This window comes from Panthera uncia, chromosome A2 (assembly GCF_023721935.1).
Source record: "Panthera uncia isolate 11264 chromosome A2, Puncia_PCG_1.0, whole genome shotgun sequence".
NCBI lineage: Eukaryota > Metazoa > Chordata > Mammalia > Carnivora > Felidae > Panthera > Panthera uncia.
Genome location: NC_064816.1, coordinates 91860438 through 91881145, shown reverse-complemented (window position 1 = coordinate 91881145; position 20708 = coordinate 91860438). Strand labels below are relative to the sequence as shown.

The following is a 20708-nucleotide window of genomic DNA, read 5'->3' as shown; positions in this document are numbered from 1 at the left end:
AAAAAAAAAAAAAAAAAAAAAAAGAGGTTAGAGTGGGAGAGAGCCAAAGCATAAGAGACTGTTAAAAACTGAGAACAAACTGAGGGTTGATGGGGGGTGGGAGGGAGGGCAGGGTGGGTGATGGGTATTGAGGAGGGCACCTTTTGGGATGAGCACTGGGTGTTGTATGGAAACCAATTTGACAGTAAATTTCATATATTAAAAAAAAAAAAAAATGCACAGAGAGGCTCAATACTCTGCCAAAGGTCACACAAGGAGCAAGCAGATGAGCTGAGATTTGAAGCCAAATTGACTTTGGAACTAGTACATTTTATGTTGACTGCATCAGTTACAAAGGCTTCAATTGTATCACTGTATTATAAGAGAAGATGCTTGTTTATCATCAAGTCACACAGCTAGTTAATGGCAGTTAAGTCTCAAATGCAGGTCCTATGTTTCCCATGTCAATCATGTGCTCCACTGAAATCTGATAAATTGAACTTTCAACAGTATTTATTTAGATGGGTATGATACTTTGTATAGAGTAGACACGATATTTAAACAGGGTCTTATGATCGATTTCTATCAAATAAATATCATGTTTCATTTCTGGACCTTGGACAAGCTGGTGAATATATTCTGCTAGTTAGCAGGACTCTGATACTAAAATAGCTAAATACTGCCAATCTGGAAAATTTTTTTCCAGAGCCAGAGCTTATTAAGCTAAGTAAGGGTTTGAGACTCTAATTTTGCAAGAGAAGATGAGACTCAACTATTAGGGTCCACAAACAAGAACAACATCATGTATTTTTCCCAGAGGACTCTTAAAGAGTCTGTTGAGTCTTAAAGAGTCTGTGGAGGAGATGAAGCATGAAACTACTGCTTTAACTCAATCAAGATTCATGATCCTAACAGGAGAGTAGGTTTTATCAAAATCCTTATTGTGGGTATTGGAGGAAAACAGAATGAGCTGACAATATTCATGCAGACATTTACTTGTGAAGTTTCCTGAAATACCTGACAAGTCTGCACATTGTACTTTGATTCACTGGAAACTTCAGTGGACTAGAAACCTGACGCTGTTGTTTCTCATCAGTTGCATCACTATAATCCAAATCTTCTTCTTGGGTTCAATTTGTTTCATGGTGATGGTGACACTACTTTAAAGGGTTCTTTGCATAGTTTCAGAAAATAAATGCTCCACAGCTGGGTGATATATTAAAAACCACATAACATTACTGTTTAGAATATTCATGCCATTCAATTTTATTCAATAACTCAAAAATATGTTTGACAGTCTATGGATTTAGAAGAGATGAATTCTATTTAAGTTCTCCATTTCCAGTGGCAACAATGGTGATTAAAGGGACTGGGGACAGTGATATAGGAAAGATAAGACCTTTATACATAAGGTTAAATTTGAGTTCTTCTCCTCACAGATTAGAATTTGGGTGGTATTAAGAAGTATTTTTGACAATAAATCTTTAAAAAGTTGCCTCGGAAAAGAAAGACTTTGCATTAGTTCAGAGGGCATAGAAGTTACATAGTAGCATATTCTACTTCATAAAGAGGGAAACAGAGGGGAAATGCTCATTGGCTCAAGTTATGAACCCGGTCTATGGACAATATTGTCAAGATCAGACAAAATACAATTATACAGGCTAAGGGAAGAAAGCATTCTAGGTTCAGTTATTAAGGGGACAGAACTGGTGGGTGAAAAAGTTACAAAAGAAAGGACTACTTTTTGGTGGGAAAGGAAATGTATACTCCTACCTTCCCTCTTATCAATAAATATGTTGTTATACCCAGGCCCACATCCTTCTTGGGGATGGCTCTCAACTCATTCTGTCACATGCAGCTCTTAAAAAGAAGGAACTATTAGGGGCACATGGGTGGCTCAGTCGGTTAAGCGTCTGACTCTTGATTTTGGCTCAGGTCATGACCTTATGGTTTGTGAGATAAAGCCCTGTGTCGGGCTGTGTGCTGACAGCGCAGAGCCTACTTGGAATTCTCTCTCTCCCTCTCCTCTGCTCACGCACTCTCTCTCAAAATAAATAAACTTAAAAGAAGACGAAGACGAAGACGAAGAAGGAGGAGGAGGAGGAGGAGGAGGAGGAGGAGGAGGAACAATTATTGTCTTTTCTCATGGTTTTTGTAATCATCTTTAGAGAATATTTCTGAGGTTTCTGGGGAAAGAAAGAAACCGAGAATCATATACCTTTATTTTATAAAGATTTCTCTTACAAAGCTTTCATTTGCATAGAGCTGATTTTGCCTCTTTTTGAAATACTAGATAAGGGCAGTAGAATTCTACTTAGAATTGTTTTAATTTTTAGAATTTCTGATTACAGACAAAGCTCTTTTATTACATGAATAAGATTAGGAAGCTAAGAATGTAAAAACAGAGACTGCAAATTAATGCCTAGAGATGTGAAACAGGCAATGTAAAAATCCCAGAATAGGATTTAGAACTAGAATTGCTATGTCCAGAAAATGATGGTTCTTTTTGCTAAGCCCTCTACTACCCTTATGAATAAGAGCAAGAGAAATGATTACCAAATGTGACTTTGAATCCATGTGGCCATTCACAGATCCTCTGAACTGGGATAAAATTCAAAAGAGGGCCTGTGATCTTGGCATACAGTACCACCCAGCCTGACTGGGGTGTGACAAAAAGCAAGCTAATATAATTCTCCAAACACTGGTCTAGAAATGTACAATTTGTAGCATCATATATGTTTATGGAAACATTGATACAGCTTTTAGAATCTGTCATTGGTAGGTTTTTCCATTAGTGTCATCATGTTCAGTCAAACCAAATCTACTACTTGTAGCATACAAAGAAAGGTGGGGAAGAACATAAAAAAAATTAGCTAATCTGCAATAAAAACTAGTAAAAGCTAGACCACAGAAATCATAGAGCTTAAGAAGACAATGCCAATCATAGGTTCTTCCCTCCCCTTCAAAACTTTTTATTCTCTGATCTTAGCAAATACTATCTTCTTAGTTTCTAAATGTTTTATTAATTTACCTTTTCTATTTTTGTAGCTTCTCCACCAATCCTCTGAATTAGCCTTGTTCAACCAGGATGCTTACATGAACCAGAGAACTCAGAAACTGATTTATGTGGTAACTTGCCTCAACGTTCCCAAGGATAATACATAATTAGTACCATTTTAGATGCACAGGGTGCACACGATGGGGTGCCTGATGGCACATGTGCTTAAATTTCTGAAGGAACTCCACACTAAGTCAGAACAGGGAGCCCCTTTATTTTTCTTACTTTAATTTTCTTATATTGTAGTAAAGTGGGTTCATATTCATCTAAGGACTATTTATTCATGAACAATTAAACTCTTGTGTATTCATTAACTCACTTGTCCCTTCTGAGCTGGATCCTGAACTCCTCTGGTGAGGTAGTAAGGTGGGGTTAAGAACCAATCCGCAAATAGTAAAAATAAAACATGTAAAATTAAAAATTAGGAATTTGTCTTTTAAATGTTTTGAGAAATTACTATAGTTCTTAAAATATAATAAATTACTATTATATGTGGATATAATCTATTACTCAGTAATTTGTTGCTGTTTTACTTTCTGAGTCTGATTTAGCCATGAAAGTAGTCAATATGGTTTTCCTTTCATTAATCCCTTCATTCAAGCACCTAGTACAGAAGTCTAGCAAACTTTTTCTGTAAAGAACCAAATGATACATATTGTGGGTTTTGTAGGCCATATGGTCTCTGTTACAACCAGGCAATGCTGTCATGGCCTGAAAGCAGCTATACACAATAGGTAAACAAACTGGCATGAATGGGTATGGCTGTGTTCAAATAAAAAATTGGTGGGGACAGTAGTTTTCTGACACCTGACCCAGAGTTCAGTGGTACATATAGACTGACAGTTCAAGAGATATTTTTAGCTAATGATAATGATGATGAGGGTAAGAAATAGACCTTTCAGGGTAGGAATATTTCCACAACTACGCCTTTTTACTACTTAGCAGTGCTAGAATTTGACTTTGGTTTCTGTTAAGTAGATAAGAGTTTTATACCCACCTAAAGTATATCCTTGCATATGTGATAAATTTGGGAATGAGAAAAAAGGAGAACAAATACTATTTCTTATTGTGATCATTTAATTAACTAAAACAAAACAGTTAATTATGACTGAATTGACTCTGAACAAAGCAGAATGCTGATGTCAGATATATAGCCAGCCTATCCATTACTGATTTATCACCAGTTCATACTTATTAAGTACTTTCTTTATTAAACAAAACACAAGACACACAAAGTGATTCCTAAGTAGGACTGTGCATTAAGCACCACCTAGAAGCTTCTTTCTTGGGGCCCTACTCCAAAATCTATTATCAAAATCTTACTTGTTGGTGTCTAGATGAAAATTTGGGAAAACTGTCTTAGTTAATTCTGGTTATCCCTGGAGTCTTCAATTTTAAGAAAAAAAGTTAAGCTCTAAACATGTTCTAATCTATGGTCAGCAATTTGGTATTACTGTTTAAGTGCATGAGCTCTGGAGTCAGAGCTGGGCTCTAAACCCATTTTTGCCATTTCCTAGCTGTATAACCTGGGCAATTTCTATATGCCTGAGTTTCTTTATCTGTAAATTGGGTATAATAACAGCATTCAACTCATAGCATTGTTGGGAGAATTCAATAGGTGAAAATATCTGGCATAACACCTGGCACACATCAGTCACACAATAAATATAAACTATTACTACTTATCACACATTTTTTCAATTACTAACAATGATATCAAAATATACTACATTTTAAAGGCCTAATTCAAGGTGCATAGTCTTTTAAAAAACTGTTAAGTGAATAGGCTATTCCAACTTGTCTTGTACTGACCAGCAGAAGAGGTGTCCTTTTCCACAGTCCACAGCAGGAGCTCTGAGCAAGGGAAAGCTGAGTGTATCAGACCCAGATGTATTTGACCCTTGTTTTGTAAGTCTGACTGCTCTTTCACAGCCTGGAGTAGGACACCATTTAATGGCAGGATTATTTTCAACAAAGGCCTGTTGGAACAGCAATAACAAAACATGACAGGAAATATTTTAATACTAAATTCTCAGAGTATATCCCATGTCAATTTAATTTAGAGGGGGAAAAAAAGGCGTGAAATAAAAAACAAAGAGTAATCAGTCTAAAGAGACTTAAAATAGTACCAGAAAGTATGAAACTTAAAAGTAAGAAGGAAAAAAGAGGTAATTACTTTAGTAACAACATGACTTTTTAAATTTATATTTTCTTTAATCTAAAAACCAGGTAGGGGTGCCTGGGAGGCTCAGTTGGTTAAGCCTCCAATTTTGGCTCAGGTCATGATCTCATGGTTCGTGAGTTCGAGCCCAACATCGGGCTCTGCACTGGTGGTGTGGAGCATGCTTGGGATTCTCTCTCCCTCTTTCTCTCTCTGCCCCACCTCCACAGTTGCTCTCTCTCAAAATAAATTAAAAAATATATAAAAAACACAAAAGCCAGGTAGATGATGATGAAGTAAAACATAACTATTTACAAAGAAAATGTGTAATTTAAACATGTTTTCTCATACAATGTGCTGCTTTTCTAATGGCAAATAATTATAGAATAGAATCTTGTATGTGATTATTAGTTACATTAGAACTGCCAATTTCTAGGGGCGCCTGGGTGGCGCAGTCGGCTAAGCGTCCGACTTCAGCCAGGTCACGATCTCGCGGTCCGTGAGTTCGAGCCCCGCGTCAGGCTCTGGGCTGATGGCTCAGAGCCTGGAGCCTGTTTCCGATTCTGTGTCTCCCTCTCTCTCTGCCCCTCCCCCGTTCATGCTCTGTCTCTCTCTGTGCCAAAAATAAATAAAAAACGTTGAAAAAAAAAAATTAAAAAAAAAAAAAAAAAAAAAGAACTGCCAATTTCTAAATGGTGCCCTAATAATACAGAAGTCAATATTATGATGCTTTCTATGTTATGAAACAGCAGGATGTCTTTTTAAAAGTCCGTATGTTATAGGGGTTAGACTACAAAAAAATCTGCATAAAGCAGTCAAAGTATAATTTTTAAATCACACAAGAAAGTAACTTACCTATGCTTCTGCACAACTCTTAAACAAAAATAAAGAATGCAGAAAAAAGAAACATAATTCATTATATGAAACTATTCTTTCAAAAAACCCATTCTAAATTGATAATCTTTATTTCTGAATATTTACATGTAGTAATGTAAAATATGTCTTTTAGAAAACTTCAAATAGGTACTACCTGCTTTGAATACTGTTCTCATCAATCAGTTATACAAGTGCCAACAGGCAAATCAGCATACAGTTCTGACCAACATTTTTTATTTTCTGTAAATTACTACTTCGGCTTTTAATTTTTACTTGTTTTTTAAAATTAAAAAAAAATATTTTAGGGAGCGAGAGAGCGAGTGGGGGAGAGGGGCAAAAGTGGGGAGAGAGAGAGAATCTTAAGTAGGCTGCATGTTCAGCATGGAGCCTGGTGGGGGGGCTTGATCCCACAAACCTGGGATCGTGACAAGCCAAAATCAAGAGTTGGACACTCAACCTACTGAGCCACCCAAGTGCCCCAACTTTTACTTCTATCATGACTACAAAATAACGCTTTAGCTTAAAACTGTAATTAATGCCACCACTCCTTCATGCAGTTTTTCTGGGAGACAAAAGTCAGAGTCCATTATTCCACGTGTTTTCCAAAAAAAAAAAAAAGTTAAATAAAATCTGTTACACAGTTTTAATAAAATTAAAATGATGGAAATCAGATAATTGGCAGCATACCTTAATATCAAACTGTAGGTATCGTTTGTCCATCTCCTTAGAAACTACACTTTCTATGATATCCACAGGCACAAGTTGGAAGCAATCATATGCAGGGCAGAAAATGTTGTGAGCTTCACCTTCTTGAATTTTCAGATTCAAAAATCTATTAAAATTATCAATTGATAGGAAAAAAAAGGAAAAATATAACTTATTTTCACATTCTAAGAATTTTTTCTTCATGCTCAATTTTCTTTTAGAGTATAATTAAAATAACACCAATGAACAAAGTGTGGAATACCAATTATAATACAATTGATTTAATAAAATATATATAATTCACATAATTCACAAACATTATTAAATATTATTTGCCCAACCATTCATTCATTTATTCATACATACACACATATGAATATATATACTCATATTTATGTTATATATATATTTTATACATGTTCCTCTTTTGCTTTATTCTAAAAATCTGAAACAATATACATAACATTAAAATTTAAGAAATGAGTGATTTGGAAAGGTCACATTCAATTCTCAATATTCCGACTTTTAAAGAAAAGGGAGCAATTGTACAGAATTAAAATCCTGGATAATCCAAGAGATTTGGGAGTGGCATTGCAAAATGGCAAACCTTTTTGAAGAAAAGACTTTCTGCTTATATTTCATTCAGACGAGTATTAAGTTGCATGTCCTACTCCAGGCACACTAGCTGACCTAGTCAAACTAGTTCCCTAGTTGCCCAGGGAAAAGGCATCCTGGAGAGTGACAGGAATGTAGCCCTAGGTGAATTAAGTGCTTAAGAGCAGGATTTTGAGTTAGACAATTCCAGGTCTGCCACTAACAAGTCATATGATCTTTAGCAATTTGTTTACCTGTCTGCCCCTCAGTTTCACTATCTGTAAAATGGAGGTAATAATAAGCATTTCTTGGGGTTGTTACACAGATTATATGATATAATGTATGAACATCTCCATGGTGCCTGGCATAGATAAGAATTCATAAATTTTAGCAAGGGTTTTATTTTTATTATTAATATTTCCTATGGACAAACAAGAAGAAATGAGCTTTTAAAGTGTGATTTAACACTTAAACCTAGAGAAAATAAATGGAAAGCCAGGCAATTAAGTCACCATTCTCTAGTGATCACTATCAACTGTTTGACTCTTCTGCCTGCAGTATTTTTCCTTCAGGTTCTCTCAGGCTCTTAATTCTGCACTTAAAAAAAAAAAAAAAAAATCAAACTTACTGTCATCAGATCTACCCCCTCTGCTCCATTTCCTTCTTCCACAATTTCATCCTGGCACTTTTAGGAAAACAGAGCCCTCTCTTTTGTTTTTTTTTTAATTTACTTATTTTAAGAGAGCAAGAGAACATGTGCTGGAAGGGACAGAGAGGAAGAAGAGAGAATCCCAAGCAGGCTCTGCACTGTCAGCACAGCCCAATGGGGCTCAAACCCACGAACCATGAGATCATGACCTGAGCTGAAATCAAGAATTGATGCTTAACCTACTGAACACCCAGGTGCCCCCAGAACCCTCTCCTAATACCCTTTCTAACATACCCCAGACCTAGCCGTATCTTTAGCTGTCTCTGCCTTCTCACTTCAGTGAAAGAGGGCTTCCTTCTTCACCCCCAAGCTAATCCTTAAATATTCTGGCCAGCTCTGGAATTTGCACAATCCAGAAACCTATCCCCTCTTTGTCTCTGTTTCTGTCTTTCTGTCTCTCTGTCTCCCTAATGGCTCTTTTCCTTGGCACAATACATATGATCAAGTTTTTTCCCACCCTGAAACATTTCTCAACCAAATGATCCTTTTTAGCTCTACTTTCCTTTCATATCAAATTTTCTTGACAAAATAGTTTGATGATTTGTCATTACTTCCTCAAGTCCATCCCATTCAACCTGCAACACTCTGGCTTTTGTCACCTCTTCACTGAATGGCCACCTCTCAACAAGGCCATAAGACTACCCATTAGCCCAAGGATTCAAGACTTCTCAATTTTTATCTGCATTGACTTCTCTGGAGCATCAGACACTGCTAAACAGTTCCTTCTTTCAGATTCTCTCTTTTCTCTGGCTTCTAGGACTTATTTTTTTCTGCTGGCATTATCTTCGTACTTCTGGTTGCTCCTTATCCATCTTTTTCACTGTGACTTTTACTCCTCTGATCACTGATTTTTATGTTCTCTAGGGTTTTCACACCAAAACTCTTTTCTTCCCACTCCATTCAATCTTCCTGGGTGATCTGAATATTAACTTGGGGTGCCTGGGTGGCTCAGTTGGTTAAGTGTCTGACTTTAACTCAGGTCTCATGGTTTGGGGGTTCGAGCCCCGTGTCGGGCTCTGTGCTGACAGCTCAAGTTCCTGGAGCCTGCTTTAGATTCTGTGTCTCCCTCTCTCTCTGCCCCTCCCCCACTTGCACTCTCGCAAAAATAAACATTAAAAAAACTTTTTAAAATACTCCTAACTTAAACTACCACCTATATGCTAATGACTCCGAAATTTAAAGCCCAGATATCTCTCCTTAGCTATAGATTTTACTACACACAATATTTGTTTAAATGCCTCATATGCATTTAAAATTCAACATGTTTAAAATCTTCCCTTCCATTTCTCAGTATAATTTAAAAACCACACACACTCCACAAAACTGACGTATGTCAACAGAAGGCCACTCTGTACCTTAGTTACTAATTAAAAATTACCTGTATATACTCTGTGTCAAGAAAAACAATTTCACAGAAATAAAGATGGATGAAGTGTTTAGGGGAAATGCTATAGAGCAGCAGTTCCCAAAGTGTGATCTGTGGACCTGAGACTTTTCAGGGGGTTTATGAGGTCCAAACTAGTTTCATAATGGTATTAAAACTTTGTTTTTCAGTTAAAACTGCTGATGCTGTAGCAAGAATCATGGCAGTGGTGCTAAAACCGTACTGGTAGACTTTATATTCTTCACTGCTTCACACTTGTAGTTAAAAAGCCAGTTTCATTTAAGAATAGACTTGATGTAATAATTATGAACTACTGGTTATTAATAAATTTTATTATTTATTTTATTATAGTAAGTCTTAGCCCACAAGTACACATCTTTTGGGTATGCTGTGCAAAGAAATGGGAAGTAAGCATAAGGAACTTCTGCTGCATACCAAACCATGCTAGTTGTCTCGGGGACAAGTACTTAGGAAAATGTTCAATTTAGAAGTGGACCTACCTACTTTTATCATGGAATGCTATTTTAATTTGAACACTATTTATTTAGAAAATTAATTAAATGAGCCTGTCATGTCAAGGAAAAAAGTTGACAGTATTTGTTGCCAATGATAAAGTCCAAGACTTCACATAAAAATTAGAATTTTGAAAAATTCTTAATGCTACTGTGAACTTGACAGCCTCCCAATATTTATAGACTTTTCTTTTTTTCTTTTAAAAACTTATTTATTTAAATTCAAGTTAGTTAACATACAATGTAGTATTGGTTTCAGGAGTAGAACCCAGTGATTCATCACTTACATATGATACCCAGTACTCATCCCAACAAGTGCCCTCCCTAATGCCCATCACTCATTTAGCCCATCCCCCTGCCCACCTCTCCTCCAGCAACCCTCAGTTTGTTCTCCGTATTTAAGAGCCTCTTATGGTTTGCCTCCTTCTCTGTTTTTATTTTTCCTTCCCTTCTCCTATATTCATCTGTTGTGTTTTTTAAATTCCACATATGAGACTTTTCTGATGAGTTTGGTGATGACAGTAATTAATGTGCTTTTTTTTTTTTTTTTTTACTATATTTATGTGTAGTGAAATATGTTAACACTGGAAGATCTACATAACCCAGTGAATCAATATTTTCCAAAATGATGCAGTGCAAGACAGACCAAGATTTTAATGTAGAGTTACCAAAAAAAAAAAAAAAAAAAAAATCTATTGATAAGGTTTCAGATTTTATACTGCAGCTAACCATTAAGAAACTACCAGTATGATGTATATTAGAGTATCTAAACTTATTAATATACTTCTCTTTTTTCCATCTACACATCTTTGTGAAGCCAAATATTCTTTATATATGTCAACCAAAACAATATATTATTATAGACTGAAGGTATGGGAGTACAGCTGTCTTTTATTAAGCTAGACATTAAAGAGATTTGCAAAACAACATGACTCTTCTAATTTTTTAATTGAAAATAGTTAATTACTCACAGTAAATGTTATTTATGTTAACACATAAATAATGGGTTATTATTCCTTTTAGCTATGAATAAGTTCCCTGAAAAGCTGAATATATCTTAATAGTCTCCTGTGAAAGTGCACTGTTTGCTTACAGTTCCTATATGATGATGTTTTGAATTTTATGCACTCTAATCAGAGCAGGTTGAACTATCTCTGGGGGTTTAAATGACAGAACTGAGAAGATCTCAACTGAAAGCAAGATCATTTCCCTGTGAGCCATGCTATTAATCTTCATCAAGATACAATTTCCCACTAAATTTATGAGCGGAACATGGAGCTGATGAACGTTAATAAAAGGGAGAAATCTGGGGAAAACTTTACTTACATTTTAATCTTGTTGGTTACCCACCCTTAGGAAGATAACAATAACTACCATTTATCAAGTGGTAACTATGTGCCAGGCCCTGTTCATTCTCAGTATTTTACATACATTAAGTCATTTGACAGTAAACTGACAACAATCTTATGAAGTACTATTATCACCATTTTATAGATAAGGAAATGGAGGCACAAGGAGGTTACCACTTAGCTAAATTAACAACTAATAAGTAGCAGGAAGATATTCTAGGCTGGGTAGAAAATAATTTTTTTCATTTAAGCCCTCGGAGTAGATGCTTCCAAGCACCTGGCTGGATTGATGACATTATGGGGTAGGGAAGAGTGAAATAAATTGAAAGGTTTTTCAACTATCTAAGGATCTTTTAAAATTCTTCCAACCTTATTAAACAAAGAAGTTTCTTTTCTATATGCCTAGAAAGGGCTACATTTAATTTAAAAATGATTTTATCAACATATAAGTCACCCAACCTAGAACCTGTTTTACTGCTGCTTGATTTGACAAGAACTACTGGCAGGCTGATGGAAGGGGAATCCTAGGTAGGTTGATAAAGTACCACAGAAAATAATAATTAGATCTTTCAAATTTAAATCTTACCATAAACTTCCCATGGCTAGTCTGATGAGTATGGGAGATGGTTCCTGTGACAGAAGTGTGGCGAAGGAGGTAAAGGAAGTTCAAAAAAATTCAAGTAAATCCCTTGGGGAGGCTGAGTTTTCACACAGAAACCAAGGTCCAAAGTAGCAAACTTGGTAGAACCCAGAAAATACTCCCTAATGCAACAGAGTTAACAATTAAGCTAAACAAAGTATTGTACGTGTGGAAGATTTTCTGCATCCAGAACTAGGTCAAAGTTAGCTTTGGATTGTAAACCCTGACCCTTACCAATTAGGTTGCTTGTATTACCTGTACTAATTTGATCTTATCTAATTAGAGTCTAGTCTATGTTTAAAGAAAAAAAAACCCGACCATGTAGTCTCATTTATTCTGACTTTTTAAGAAGCAGTATTTCCCCCTCCAAATGAAATCTTGCGCTATACCCTGACTTAAAAAACAAAATGTACTCAAAACCAGAATGACAGAAAGATGAGTGGTTGTCTACAAATTGGAGGCAGGAGGGTGTGCAGAGAATGAGGGAGACAGAAAGGAGGACTGGAGGGATTTCAAGGAGAAATGAAGTTTTGGGGGATGATGGATATTTTTATTATTTTGATGGTGGTAATGGTTTCATGGGTGTGTACATTTGTCAAAGCTTATCAAATTATTTATTTTAAATATGTGGTTTATCATATGTCAATTATACTCCAACAAAATTTGTTTAAAAAAATCTGTTTATAAGAAAAACAGAAAATTTGCTCAGGTTCTTGCTCTCTCACCCAACACAGTATTCCCCAGGTCCCTATACTTGGTACCTGGTACTCCATGAAAAATAATACTTTGAAAACTTCTGATTTTTAAGATTCCTTAAATACTAATGACATGCTTTGCCTAGGTCATTAATCAGTAGATTTATGTGCTCCAGAGATAACATGGTTATTGTATTGCTCACTAATTACATTGATCTTCTCTTTCATTTTGTTTATAAAACTCTCTTGAAAAGTGCGACATTAGAGCAAAGTTAATGGATGGAAAGAAAGTATAACTCTTGGCAAGATAATGGGAAGGAGAACAAAAATAAACATGAGAAACAAAATAAATTTCCCATTTTTAAAATATACCCAAACCATGTCTAGAAGAGACACTGAACTCTGAATAGGTTAAAAGGGGATTTAAAAAAAATTTTAATGTTTATTTTTGAGAGAGAGAGAGAGAGAGAGAGCAAGGGAGGGGCAGAGAGAGAGGGAGACACAGAATGCAAAGCAGGCTCCAGGCGCTGAGCTGTCAGCACAGAGCCTGATGCGGGGCTTGAACCAATGAACTGCGAGATTATGACCTGAGCCAAAGTTGGATGCTTAACCAACTAAACCACCCAGGAGCCCCTAAGAAGGGATTTTAAACATCCATCTTGTTACAAATTTTCAAGGCTATTTGCTTGTCACAAAAAATTTAGAGAAAGCATAAACAAATGTTTACAAATTATTGGAATATAAAAAAAGTTATTCTTGATATTTAGGTGTAGGCTTGAAACTTACATTAGATGTAATATAAATGAAAATACTAAGGAAACTTATTTATGCATACCTGCTTTGTTACCAGAAGTACCTTACATTAAGTGAAATAACATTTATTACTAAATTAAATGATTTTACTGTATTAATAAATGGGAAGATGTAAAAATAAGGAAAAAAAATTCTTCCTTAGTAGTAAAGTATATTTCAGTGTAACTCTGAAACCAATATTAATAATCCATATCATTAAATATCAAAAGCAAGCAATTTCATTACCAAATCAGAGTGCTGTCATGCAGTAAGAAATACTAATAAGCTGCACATATACTCACGACTCCCAACATCCTCTACAAAAGTCATGTCCACAGGGCATATCCACTGGGTCTTCAAATACAGAAATACTGCACATACAAATGTCACACTGGAGATGAAGAAAAGCAGTGATTTAAATGAAGTTATACTTTGTAGAGAGAACAATATATTCATTCGTTTGTTAGTTTAATACAAAAATGCTACTGTAGTAATTACAAAGTTAAGTGTTTCATAGTTATAAGGGAAGTTAAAGTTAGTACACCTATTTTTGACTGAATACCAAATACCATGCCTACTTCATTATAAACTATTAAGGGATTTAAATATTTTAATGTACAAGTCAAACTCTTAAATTCCAAATTTCCCAAATGCAACTATCCATTTGGGAAGAAAAGTATAAGAAACAAACCATTAGAGTCTATTCAGGTCCAAAAAAAATTAAAAAAATCTACTCAGGTCAAGATCAAATTGTCCACTGCAAAATAACCATTTCAATATCATGTTCTTTAGCCCATACTCAACCCAGAAAATCTACAAAAACAGAGTAACTTTGTGTTTTCAACATTAAAAACTCAGGATATTTAGAGTAGCAATTTAAGGATTTCTACCCAGGGAACCCTGATGCAAGGCTATGTATCTTCTAAACAATGACTTATCAGGAGCAAACATTCCAATGTTACAGATGCAAACTATAGAAGTAGGATCCTGTTTTCTGAGAAAGCCGAGATAAAACCCAGAATACTTTCATTTTTATCACATATTTGAGTATAACAGCATAACAATGGTATGCCATTTAAAAATGCAGACAATGGCAGTATTGTTTCTCAATAAAAAACAAACATTTACTATGGAAATCTAGATGATACACTCAAGAAGCTTTACTGAAACAAATACATAATTATCAATATTTTATTGTAAGCGTTTTCATATTTTTTATTTAAAGTGCCTACATAAACTCAACTTTTAATATTTCAGCATGGTGTGTTTAAAACTTTAAACACCTGGAGATTTTAAGTAAAAATACAGTAGATGGCTTTCTCAAACTCTTTTCTGTTTTCTATTTTGAAATGAGAAAAGAAGAGCTTTTGTTTTTCAATCTGTAATTCAGAGATCACCAAAATATTCTATGATAATAAATACTTACCAAAGGGTGAAATAACTGAACCCTTTAAGAAGGGTATAGGATTCAATTATAAGAATTTATCTAAAAGGTTCCATGAAACAACATTAAATAAGTTAAAAGTTAAAAGACTAAACACAAAATTAGGGGAAACACACTGAATACCGAACCATACCAAACTGGTGTCCAAATCCCCAGGAGATAAACTTATTTCATCTGGAGAGGTGACAGAAGAACGTGTAGTCCTTGGAGTTCTTGGAGAAGGGAGCGTATCCCAGGCATTATACCCACTCGGTGGTGGAGTTGGCATTTGAACACCTGATCGTTGGCAGCAGTTCTCTGGATTGGACATCCAAGCCTCAAGTAATTTCTCCCTGTCCCAGTCTTTAAGAAAAATGGAATAGATAGCTCTCAAAAAACAGAAAATATGGTGATGTTTTAAGAGTTTCATAATAACAAAAGAGGATAAATTAAAGTGATATAGGCTATCTCTTCTATATGAAAGTAGTAACTGCAAATGAGTATTCAGGTATGCTATATGCACTAATACTTTTAAACAAGAATTTAAACTTTTATAATCTACTGTGGTTTACAAATATGTCAATATCTACCAATATCACAAAACTCCTAGTCATTTCTAATAACCAAAAGAAATGCCTCATCACTTTTGGAAGTTACTAAATTTTTTTTGGCATAGGTTTCATTTAGCCATTTTACTCTTTTCAAGAAAAATATGTAAATTTTGCAACTGGTTTCACCAGTGTCAAGTGGTAAAATGATTGGACAGCTTACTATAAACATGTCAAAATGTCAACAATAAGTCCAAAAATCATTTGATATACAGCTTGAGAGCAGAAGAAACTTCTGAAGGGATTATGGTTATAAAGTTTTAGTGAATTAAGTATAAATTCTGTATTGAGTTCACATCTGACTGAACTAAAGATGATCTTCCTACTATGAACACTTTTTTTTTTTAATGTCTATTTAGTTTTGAGAGAGACAGAGACAGAGCGTGAGTGGAGGAGGGGCAGAGAGAGAGGGAGACACAGAACCCAAAGCAGGCTCCAGGCTCTGAGCTGTCAACACAGAGCCTGATGTGGGACTCGAACTCACGAACGGTGAGATCATGACCTGAGCTGAAGTTGGGACGCCCAACCGACTGAGCCACCCAGGCACCTCCCTTACTATGAACACTTTTAAAATAGCCAAGTGAAGTGTGTTATAAAGTCCAGAGCCATAAAAACTAACCCATTAAAAATAATAAATAAGTACATCCAATTTTGTTAGCTGTTTTATAGACATTACTTAATTTATTCCTCCCAACAAACCTTTCAATCATTATTTAGGTGAAGAAACCAGGACTCAGGAAAGTTATGTAACTTGCTCTGGCTCACACAGATAGTGAGGAATTTGAAATCAATTTCTGTAATTCCAAAACCTGTTTTCTTTCCACTGTAGCACAGTGAAGTACAGGGTCAAGAGTCATTCTAGAGTCAATTACTCAACGTAGGCCCATTCTATACAATTTTACAGCTCTAACACAAAGAACTATAGGAATTTCCTATGCAAGACTTTTTCCGACCATATTAAATCAGTGTATTTGGTGGTTTAACAGCATAATTATTATAACTCAGAGGTGCAATACAGATAGACTGGGTGTGTTTCTGGCTGTGTAAACCATTTGTGAAAAGGCACAGAAGTATAATGAAGAGACAAGAGCAATTCTGTAAAGTTATAGCATATCATACTGTGGTTTGAAAAGATGGAAAACAAGATTGGAAAAGGAATCAGATTACAAAGAGGAAGAAAAATCTAACAACTGAAAAAAACTGTATGAGTGCATTCTAGGAAATGTTGCTACATGGACATCAGTGTTTTGATAGGTCATTACTTACTTAAAAAGTTAAAATTACTTTTCTTCGAACAGTAGGATTATTTTCCAAAGTATCCATTATGTCACTTTTTAATAAAGGAAAAAGAGAGAACTACTATAATTTTTATAAACAGATATTAAGTATGCTAAATTTTAGTTTTATCTACTAGAAATATTTTTCAGCACAGATTCTGCTTGGATTCTATAACATTCACTTAGCAAATATTTACTAAATGTCTTTTATATGCACTGTCAGGCAGTAGGGATACAATGGGAGGAATAATCAGGCATGATTCCTGCCTTTATGAAACTTATAGTCTAGTAAGGAGAAAGACATGAAGTAAAAAATCAATACAATAACAAAAGAATCATCACCGTCAGAGTGCCATGGAGGAGAGGGAGAGAATCTGAGTCAGAGAAGGTGACGCTGGAGAAACAGTTTGGAGTGGACAAATGAAGGATGAGTGGGAGTTAACTAATAAAAGGGGGGGGGGGAGACATTTTAGACAGGCTGTACACAGCATGTTCAAAGACCCTGTGGTAGCAGGGAAGATGGCATTCTTGTGAAATTAAAAAGGTCAGTGTAGGGGCGTCTGGGTGGCTTAGTCAGTTAAGCATCCAACTCTTGATTTTGGGTCAGGTCATGATCTCACAGTTCATAAGTCTGAGCCCCGCATCAAGGCTCTGTACTGACAGTGCGGGGCCTGCTTGGGATTCTCTCTTTCTCCCTCTCTCTCTGCCCCCTCCCTGCCCCTGTTGTCTGCCTCTCTCTAAAAATAAACAAATAAACTTAAAAAAAAAAAAAAAGCGTCTCTTAAAAGAAAAAAAGGTCAATGTAGCTGTAGCATGGAGATCAGAGGGGAGGCATCGTATGAGATAAGGCTGAAAAAATAGGCTGGGTCTAGATCATGCAAGACTTTTTAATAACACTTCTATCATCAGCTTAGGAGTGATAGATAGTCACTGAAAAGTAGAGCTTGGGGTTAAGAAGGACAGGTTATCACAATCAGATTTGAAAAGATCATTGTGACTACAACAAACAAAGAAACTGGATAGGGCAGAAGTAGAGAGAAGATAGTCCAAATAGGATGGTAATGGGTAGTATAAGTGAGAGATGAAGCTAGGGCCAGGTGGCTGCAGTGGAGATAAAGAGAAAGAGAGAAGTTTAAGACATGGAAGGTGAAAGTGACAATTTGGTGATGACAGCACATAGGGTCTGAAGGACAAGATATGCCAAAGTTGGCGTCCCAGGTTTATCCAGTTGGCTGGCTGATACCATCTATGTAAATAGGGACTACCAGAGAATGATCTTAGTTTTAGACATACTGAGGTTTAAGAAGCTTCTGAGATATCCTAGAGATGCTTTAAAATAGGCAATTATGTATAAACATGTGGAGCTAAGAAGTCTAGTCCAGAGGGAAAAATCTATACCTATACAAACCTTGAGAGAAGATATAATATCCTAGGAAGAGAGCAGACTGAGAAGATATAGGCCACTGACATTTAATTGCCTACAGAACATGATGAATCTCCAAAGGAGCTTAAAAAAATACTTCAATGTAAATGAACTCTAAGCACAAAATTAGCCTTGGTCTCATATTTTGTAAATTTTACTTATTTTCTTATTAGGTAGCATTCAATTATGTATTACTTGTATTAATGAGGCAATACTTAGACAATGACCTCTGTATTCCTAACAGAGTCCTCCTTAAAATTCAATTACTGCTCAGCAAATACTGCTCAACATTTCGGTCTTATGCTTAATCTAGATCAACTTCATTACTTTGAGACTAAATTTGACAACAGATAATATAGTGCTCAAATCTATTTTCCTGTGTAAAGCTGAGTGAATGTGACCAAGGATATAATCTATAAATCTTCCAAATAGTTCAGTTTAATTGCTCTGAAACAAAGCCTATTCAGGTTTTGAGAGCAATTAGTATAAACTCTGGCTCTGTGCACTATTTTATTCTCTAACATCATTTATATCTGTAAATATTATTTGATTGTCAAATGTCACTGTCACCAATACTACCCAAACAATTAGAAGAGATGTCCATTTGAAAACCCGCTAGCCTCTATTTTATTCCTTAATAGGGAAGTAAAATACAGAATATGTAAGTAAGTTATCAAGAAAGTTATCACAGAATAGATAAATGCCAAATAGGAAAATTCAATTAGATATCACCTTATTAGAACTGATCCCTATTATGTAAAAGAAGTAACAGGAAAATATCAATGGAGTAAAAATGGAGTTGATTATTTAATAATACTTGATGATATAAGGTAAACAGATACAGATGAAAATGTTCTTTTAAAAAATTATTGGTAAAGTTAGCCTTGGATTCTCTCTATATTGTGACTTGGAGCTATGATACATTGTATTATCTAGGTGATTGTAGATTCCTAAGGCAAAAATGGCTACAAATACACAAAAAATACTGCAGTGCAGAACTGCTGTTTGCAGTTAAGTGCGGCCAAGTGACCGAATTCTAGCCAATGCAATATGTGCAGGAGTAATGTATATATAAATAACATTTCAGGTATAGTACTTATTATGTATTATTCTTTCTGTAAACATTTTCTGAGGGCTTAATGTATGTCAGATATTTTGGAAACAAAAAATAATAAAAGCTATCCTCTAAGAGATCTCAGGTTAAGCAAAAAAGAGATTATCATAATATTGTATTTCCCAGGTTAAGCTCCAGGAAAAGCAAAAAAAGAGATTATCATAACATTGTATTCTAAGTGTATGACAGAAGATATAGTAGGAATAGACAGGAAGGGTCTCAGTGCAGACTTGGGAACACATAAGCAGAAAAGGCTTCCTGAAAGACATGGTTAATTAAGAAGGCGTAAGTAAAGGAATGGGGTGACTGACAGTTCAGGTAAAGAAATTTGGGTCATAAAGGTCTACTAAAGAGTCTGGATGGTTTTAAGTCTGTGGAATGCTAGTGAAGGATTTTTCAGCAAGGCAGTGACATGCTCAGATGTGAATTTTAAAAGAACAGTAATGGCAATATGAAAAATTAATAGGGTGAAAGAAGAATGGCAACATGGGAGACCAGGACTCAGGAGAATACAATTTAGATGGAAACTAATGACAGCCTGAATTTAAGTCAGTGACAGTGGGAATTGGGAATGGAAAGAGCTAGAGACGGTGGGGGTGGGTATGCTAGGAGGATGAGAGACACTTAAGAGAAATGGTAAGATTGTGGCCAAATTTAACAGAGATGGAGGAGTAAAGTAGACTTTCAAGTTTCTGGCAGGATAATTTAATGAATGTTGATACTCATGTATCAAGACAATGGGAAAAAAGAGGAGTTCAGGTGTGAACATCCTTAGAATGGGGAGAAAATTGTTAAACAGACATTTAGAAATGCAAACCTTGGGGCACCTGGGTGGTTCAGTTGGTTTAGTGTCCGACTCTTTTGACTCTTGATTTCTGCTTAGGTCATGATCTCACAATTCATGAGATCAAGCCCTGAGACAGGCTCTGTGCTGGAGTCTGCTTGGAATTCTCTCTCTCTGCCCCTCCCCCCACTCTCATGTGCACATGTATGTACTCTGTCTCAAAATAAACAAACTTAACAAAATGAAGTATTTGAGGTTGTATTTCTTTTTTTTTTTTTTTTTAATGTTTATTTATTTTGAGAGAGAGAGAGAGAGGTGTGAGCAGGAGAGGGGCAGAGAGAGAGAATCTCAAGCAGACTTTGTGCTGTCAGTACTGAGCCTGACACAGGGCTTGTTCCCAGGAACAGTGAGATCATGACCAGAGCTGAAATCAAGAGTCAGATGCTTACCGAATGAGCCATCCAGGTGCCTCTCAAATACTTTATTAAAGTCAGGTTGGGGGCGCCTGGGTGGCGCAGTCGGTTAAGCGTCCGACTTCAGCCAGGTCACGATCTCGCGGTCCGTGAGTTCGAGCCCCGCGTCGGGCTCTGGGCTGATGGCTCGGAGCCTGGAGCCTGTTTCCGAT

The 20708-nt window shown here is 35.9% G+C and overlaps 1 protein-coding gene across 3 annotated transcripts in view; it reads right to left on the bottom strand.

The window, feature by feature from the left end:
* ANKIB1 (ankyrin repeat and IBR domain containing 1) overlaps nucleotides 1–20708 on the bottom strand; it is a 148202-nt gene that overhangs the window by 43323 nt on the left and 84171 nt on the right. For all 3 annotated transcript variants that reach the window (XM_049641444.1, XM_049641443.1, XM_049641445.1), the window contains 4 exons: nucleotides 15032–15240; nucleotides 13757–13845; nucleotides 6762–6906; nucleotides 4850–5016 (listed from right to left, as the gene is read on the bottom strand). In XM_049641444.1, the coding sequence (XP_049497401.1) occupies nucleotides 4850–5016; nucleotides 6762–6906; nucleotides 13757–13845; nucleotides 15032–15240 (610 nt within the window). The remainder of the gene's footprint in view (nucleotides 1–4849; nucleotides 5017–6761; nucleotides 6907–13756; nucleotides 13846–15031; nucleotides 15241–20708) is intronic.